General features: G+C 39.0%; 1 protein-coding gene across 1 annotated transcript; it reads left to right on the top strand.

Annotated features, from left to right (window-relative positions):
• The first annotated feature begins 501 nt into the window (after nt 1–501).
• Nucleotides 502–7,184, top strand: LOC135522877 (caveolae-associated protein 4a-like). Its single transcript, XM_064949530.1, has 2 exons — nt 502–1,243; nt 4,761–7,184. Exons 1-2 carry the CDS (start codon nt 887–889, stop codon nt 5,316–5,318), a joined length of 915 nt encoding a protein of 304 aa, XP_064805602.1. The 5' UTR covers nt 502–886; the 3' UTR covers nt 5,319–7,184.
• The last annotated feature ends 362 nt before the right edge of the window (nt 7,185–7,546 follow it).

Raw genomic sequence — 7,546 nt, 5'->3', positions numbered from 1 at the left:
CAAGGTCACAAATGTGATGTCACTCCCATAGTGTGCATGAGCCCTGGACTACATTCCAATATCCATACTAGCATACTTCTTGGAACGCATGCCCAACCCCTGATCTGATTGATCTGCTGGGGGGTAAGCATAGATCTCAGAGGGGACTGCCAAGGGGACAGCATAGACCTCTGGATACCAATGTTACCTGGGGCAACAGTTATGTACCTTAGTGTAAAAAAGGTCTACTGTATTTAACAATAGCTCCATTGAGAGGTTTTTCCAATTAAGGACATGTTCCTGATTGTGCTGTAGGCGTTCGGGGCAATAGCTTGCATATTGTTGTCCAATGGTGCAACAGTAAAACTATAACTTGCTTGGAAGTAGAATGGATAGGGGGTTTCCATGATCCCAGCCACACATCTTCAAAAAATGTAGAGGAGTCACTTTACGCTCAGTATTTTTAGCTGGGGTGAACGCATGACAAGTCTGGGCCCCATGTCTCTCTCTGTCACTCTCTCACTCTGAGCCCTGCCTGACGGTGTCTGCCCTCTCGGATCTGAGCTGCCCACACCCTAGAGAGGTGGAGCCTCCATGTTCTTGTGCATTGGATCTGGGTGAGGCACCAGTTCCAGGGTGAGTCTCTTTGGCCGAGGTGTCTGCTGCCCTCCATGGCCCAATGATCCAGCAACCCAACCCAATCCTACCCAACCCCTGCTGGTCTGACAAGTCTCAGGTTGAAGCTACCTAGAGGCCTGGTTACCCTTTCTGACAAGTCTCAGGTTGAAGCTACCTAGAGGCCTGGTTACCCTTTCTGTGGTTTCTACTGACCACTAAGAAAAAATAGGATTTCTAACCTCAACCTTTTCCCTTTGGATCCGAGACACGGTGGTTGAAGACACCAACCATGGCTGATAAACTAGGTCTGGCTGTGGGGGACGATACTGCAACCATCATGGCGCTATTGGAGCGTGTGGCGGGCATCATTGACAACGTGCAGACGTGCCAGACGCGTATGGAGGAGAGGCAGCTCGAGCTGGAGAACAGTGTCAAGACCATCCAGGAGGATGTGGTGAAGCTGACGGTAAACCATGCCGCCACGAGCAGCACAGTGGACAGGCTGCTGGAGAAGACACGCAAGGTCAGCTGCCACATCAAGGACGTCCGTGTACGGGTAGAGAATCAGAACATCCGCGTCAAGAAGGTGGAAACCACCCAGGAGGAACTGTTGGCCAAGAACAAGTTCCGGGTTGTTATCTACCAGGTAATTCCATCCAGCCAATTGCATTGTTGCAAAAACGCATGGTGTCAGAAGCAAGTGGTAGTAATCATTGTCATCTTTATCCACTAACTGGCTTCATTATCGGTTATTTGAGGATCATACTCTCAATAGTTGTAGAAGGATGTGGTAAATTGTTAAAAACTTGTGGAAGATTTGAAGATTTTGCCAACAGAAACAACAGACAGGAGGGGTGAAAGCATCTGATAAAATTGAGGGTGTTATAGTGAAATCAAAGCATGGACTATTTTAGATGGCAGAATGGTACCGGCTTAATTTTACTTTGGCCTTCAAAGCTAACAGCTGCAAGCCCACCGTTGACCAGAGTATTTCAGGGTCTAAGTTGCCTTGACAGCACGCAAGATATACTGCAGTCTACTGAAAGGTTAGATGCTGCACTCAAGAACAAGAAACTATGTGGCAAATAGCCAATGATGACACGATTTGGATGAAGCAGCCAGGGATGGGGGCGTAGTGGATTTTGGCAGCCATTTTATTTAAGATGAGGAAAGAAGAGGGGAAGGTCAAATAACATAAAGAACAACATGTTTTTTCCATAGACAAACTAGATTCACTGGCAGCCGCATAATCACTGAAAAATATGCAGTTTGACATGCCTCACATACTAATGTTGAATCAAGCACATGCTTTGAAGTCAGCATCAAATGAACTGATTCAATTCATACTCTCACTTCTATGAAAATGGAATGTCATGCTGTAATTGAAGCTACCTAAGATGACTGGATCAATTGTCTAACATTTTAACACCACTTGGTACTAAAAGACCTTATAGAAAATGTCATGATTTATTTAATATTACTACTGGTATCTATCTGGGTTTTTTTAAAATATGAAGTTACTGAAAAAAATTAAAATAGTTACTTCAAAACATGTATCTAGTTTGGTGCCAATGGTTCTTGGTAGCAATACATATGTATGTAAGCTGTTACCCTGTGGTTTTAAGTCAAATACCAGGTTATTAGGGGACTACAAAATAAAGTGATACCATCAGGTTTCACATAATACAAGAGGCATATAAATGATACAGTACATTAATAGTGATTATATCTCATATATTGAATGGTACCTACCTAGCTACGTAGCAATATTTGGAACAGCCCTGCAACTCTGAATTAGGCACTGCAAGTAAACTTTGTCAACCATAAATGGAACTTGAATACTTGTAAGGATTTAACATGATACTTTTAACCAATCATTTGTATATTTTTTTTAACTTATTTGTTGTATTATATTAGACATCAAGTTACCTGACTGATAAAGCTGCCCATTGGAACAGATACAGCTTGCTTAAAGTTTTACACACTGTAAAAAGTTGCAAAAGCTATGATGTGATATGTTTAGCTTTCTACCGCCTATAGCCGAGCTATATCAGCCAGTGTGAGTATTATTAATAGTCCCCAGTTCACCTTTAAACTCCCAACTTTATTAAGTGAGAACAATATATGCAGTGGACCGTCCCACTTTGAAGTAAAGTAGTGCTAGACCATGTATTTGCGTGCGAATTACAAGCGTAATTAGCTAGACTCATTTACATTTGTTTTTACAGAAAGTATTCACACCCCTTGACTTATTCCACATTTTGTTGTGTTACAGCTTGAATTTATGGACTAAATTGAGAGAAAAAAATATCACCGGCCTACACACAATACCCCGTCATGTCAAAATGGAATTATGTTTTTCTAAATGTTTACAAATGTATTAAAGTGAAAAGCTGAAATGTCTTGAGTCAATAACTATTCAACCCCTTCATTATGGCAAGCCTAAATAAGTTCAGGAGTAAAGATTTGCTTAACAAGTCACATAATAAGTTGCATGACCTCACTCTGTGCGCAATTTTTTTTTTCATTTCACCTTTATTTGGTGCAATAATGGTGTTTAACATGATTTTTGAATGACTACATCATCTCTGTACTTCACACATACAATTATCTGTAAGGTCCCTCAGTCGAGCAGTGAAATTCAAACACAGATTCAACAACTAAAGACCAAAGAGGTTTTCCAATGCCACGCAAAGAAGGGCACCTTACAGAAACTGAATATCCCTTTGAGTATGATCAAGTTATTAATTACAATTTATTATGTATCAATACACCCAGTCGCAACAAAGATACAGGCGTCCTTATGGACAGGAAGGAAACCGCTCATGGATTTCACCATGAGGCCAATGGTGATTTTAAAACAGTTACAGAGTTTAATTGGCTGTTACAGGAGAAAACTTAAGGATGGATCAACAACATTGTAGTTACTTCACAATACTAAACTAATAGACAGAGTGAAAAGAAGGAAGCCTGTACAATAACAATATTCCAAAACATGCATCCTGTTTGCAAAAAGGCACTAAAGTAATACTGCTAAAAATGTGGCAAAGCAATTCACTTTTTGTTCTGAATACAAAGTGTTGTGTTTGGGAAATCCAATACATTTGGGTACCACTCCCCATATTTCCAAGCATTGTGGTGGCGGCATCATGTTATGGGTATGCTTGTAATTGTTAAGGACTCAGGATAAAAAAGAAACCAGAATGGAGCTAAGCACAGACAAAATCCTAGAGGAAAACCTGATTCAGTCTGCTTTCTACCAGACACTGGGAGGTTAATTCACTTTTCAGGACAATAACCTAAAACACAAGACCAAATCTACACTGGAATTGCTTACCAAAAGTGGCCGAGTTACAGTTTTGACTTAAATCTGCTTAAAAATATATGGCAAGACTTGAAAATGGTTGTCTAGCAATAATCAGCAACATATATTGACTCATGGGTGTGAATTCTTATGTAAATTAGGTATTTCTGTATTTAATTTTCAACTTTACAAAAGTCCTTCTGTAGGACTTTCCAAAAACACATTTCTAAAAACATGTTTTCACTTTGTCATTATGGAGTATTGTGTGTAGATGGGTGAGAAAACAAAATTATTGAATCCATTTTGAATTCAGGCTGTAACAACATGTGTGGAATAAGTCAAGGGGTATGAATACTTTCTGAAGGCCCTGTAGCTGCACTCTATGGTCAATCATAAAATAGAATGATTTATGATTCTAGGCAATGTCTTCAGAATGACTGCTCTTATTTCAAACATGAAACATTAACCCATTAACTAATGTCATAACTGAGTTATGGGAACCGCGGCATTAAGCGAAAACAATTGGTCTCTCCTTCTCAGGATTGTCAAGGCGTGAGATACTTTATTTAACCTGACTTAGATCATACAAATAAGGCACAAATAGAAATATTATGGCTGCCATTCTCCTCCAAACATCTATCCTGACTTTAATTTGAGGTCTTTATTTTCTAAGTGTTACAGCTCAATACTATTGCAATGCTTCTGTCAGTGCTCAGACATGATTCAGACTTGATAAAATGCTACCACTTGATATTACATATGTGTTCTAGCAGGCAGACTCACAAGTGCTTTTGTGAATCCCTTTGATTCTTTTGAGTTAGTTTTATGACACTTGATCTGGTTTCTGTTCTCATTACAGGGGGACAGTGAGGTGTCAGCTGTGGCAGCCGGAAAGGAACCCAAAGAACCGAAGGATCCCAAGGAACCCAAACCGTCTGTGGCCGAAGTGGAACCAGACCACTTTGAGCTCCCCCCTGAGTCTGATGATGAGTACATGGTGGTGGAGGAAGCCTCGTCCACGGCCGCTAAGATGAAGAAATCAGGCCTAACCCGCATGGAGAGCTTCAAGTCCACCTTCTCCCGCTTGAACATGACAAAGACGAAAGAGAACATGAGCAGCAAGGTTGGCCAGATGGGTGAGCGCATCGTATCAACCGAGCGTCGGCAGAAGATCCGCCAGTCTGGGGAGAGGCTCAAGCAGTCCGGCTCGCGGCTCAAGGAATCCATTGCCAGCCATGTGCCAGCCAAACTAAAGAAGGAGAGGACTGTGGCGGAGGGCCAGGAGGGGGCTGTGGGGGTCACCGAGGACGGCACACCCGTCCCGCCACCCAAGGGCCACAAATCCAACAGCCCTAAGCTCGCTGAGGATGGCGTAGAGGAGGAGGTGCCGATGCATGATATTAAACAGCTCTCCTAAACCAGCGTTCAATCAAATGGAAAACAACAACGTGTGTTTTTCTTTGAATCTTTTTTTCTTTTTGAAGGATTGTCCTGTGACCGATAATCCCATAAACTTGCCAGTTAGGGTTTCAACACAATGAGTTTATATAATCCACACAACATTTTGAAATCGTCTTTATTTTGGAAATTCAATGATTTATATAGATATACTTCTATCTTTTTTGTCATTTTTCTTACATTTAACACAAGAATGCAAAACAAATAAACTGACAAGAATTACAGCAAATTTGTGCGATTGGACATTTTCTACAGACTTATAAATCAACATATTATAATACATAAGACATTCAATTGTCTTTAATTTGCATGTTGAAAGGCTGAATATGGGATGTTAAGGCTAAACTATTGAAGTGATGGAAGTTGAAATGGAGTTCTGGTATGTTTTGATTAAGGTTAATGTTTCATACACAAAACATTAAATTGACTGGAAAGTTTCTCTGTGCAAAGGTAAGTGAAGAATGATGAGCATTTGGTCTCAATTATGTAAACTCATGCCAGCCGAACCAGAATTGAGTGATAAATAGAAATTCTTGTGCAATTTTTGCAGATAAAAACTCCATCAGCTGGTGTCTGAGGAGTAAAGCATATATAGAACGCATATATAATTGAATGGACAAATTGGTGAGTGAAGAAACTAATATGCATTATGTCAAATATCTATGGAAAATACATTTTTATTAAAAAATAATAATAATATTAGTTACACAAATGGCCAAATGGACATAAGCAGATTCATAAATATATGCATCGGCTCCATATCTAGTGTAGTTTAATATATAAAGCCATTACTAGGACATTTTATTGAGAGTTGTTTGCTTCAACAGAGTGAGTAATTCTGCATGTTTATAGATATTATTTTATTTTAAGTTTAAGTTGAGAGTAATTCTCTAGAGTGAATGTCACTGAATATGTAATATATATGAAGCCTCTCTGCTGCTAAGGAGAGGTAACACATTGTGCATGTTATCATCTTATTCAACTGTCCAATAATCTTGTTAATTGTAGATTTTGTTTCTATATTAATGAACACAGTTCTGTACTCCTGTTGAAAAAGGTCTAAAATAGGTGCAATACCAGACTAACTGTTTTGCTATAGCGCAACATATTTCAAGAAAGTTGGCATTTTTTACATGAAGTCAAAAGCTTTTGTAAGTTCCCATAAATCTGTTGAAACAGCTTGACAACCACACTTTGTTTAATGCAACGTACACGATCCCGTCATAAAGTATAGAACTGTAAAATAAAAAAATAAAAAAATGGCATTCTTGTTTGCTATGATATGCTTTATTACAAAATGATTTAAAAAATGGGCCCTGCTTTATTTGAAGTGCATCTTATGAAGGCTTCATTAGAACTGCATAAATGGGTCACACATAATCTATAACCGTATTTCATGCTCTATAAAAGATTCATAAATGTGAACAAATAAGTTGATGGTTGTTACACAGTTATACCACATTATGAATCTTTATAGAACATGATGATTTGTGAAGCATCTATATAGTGCTTATGAATCCTGTATGAAGGCTTTATGAAGCCTTCATAAACTGCACTTCAAATAGAGGGACCAAAAAAGGTTATAACGTTGTTACTATGATGCCACATGATGCTATTTAAATGCTTTTTGAGAGCCTCAACTGTCATAGAGGGGTTGATTTATGTGGATAAGGGTGTTAGGAATGACAGGTTGACTATCAAACAAAAATATTTTCTAAAGCACTTGAGCAGATACAACATCAGGATGTGATGATGAGTTACTCAAAAACAGTAATTTCTATAAGACCATTGCATTGTTTCCATCTTCCGGTATTCTTTGAAAATATGTTCAATAAAAATGCAAATGATTGTAAATTGGCTGCACAAAATGATATTGTTATTGATTAATCAATTAATTTGTACATCAATAGAGTATAATTCTGACAAATCACTTGGAATGAGATAAACACACACATTGTCATTATCATATTCAGTATGTGGTTGAGACACACACACACACACACACACACACACACACACACACACACACACACACACACACACACACACACACACACACACACACACACACACACACACACACACACACACACTCACACACACACCATCCATAACTTGTGCAAACTAAAATAGCTACCACTTGATGTGAAATTCCCACTCATTTTCAGTCACAGAGCAAAGCCACTC

The sequence above is a fragment of the Oncorhynchus masou genome, chromosome 30 (genome assembly GCF_036934945.1).
Source record: "Oncorhynchus masou masou isolate Uvic2021 chromosome 30, UVic_Omas_1.1, whole genome shotgun sequence".
Taxonomy (NCBI): domain Eukaryota; kingdom Metazoa; phylum Chordata; class Actinopteri; order Salmoniformes; family Salmonidae; genus Oncorhynchus; species Oncorhynchus masou.
This window is presented reverse-complemented; position numbering and strand designations above follow the sequence as displayed.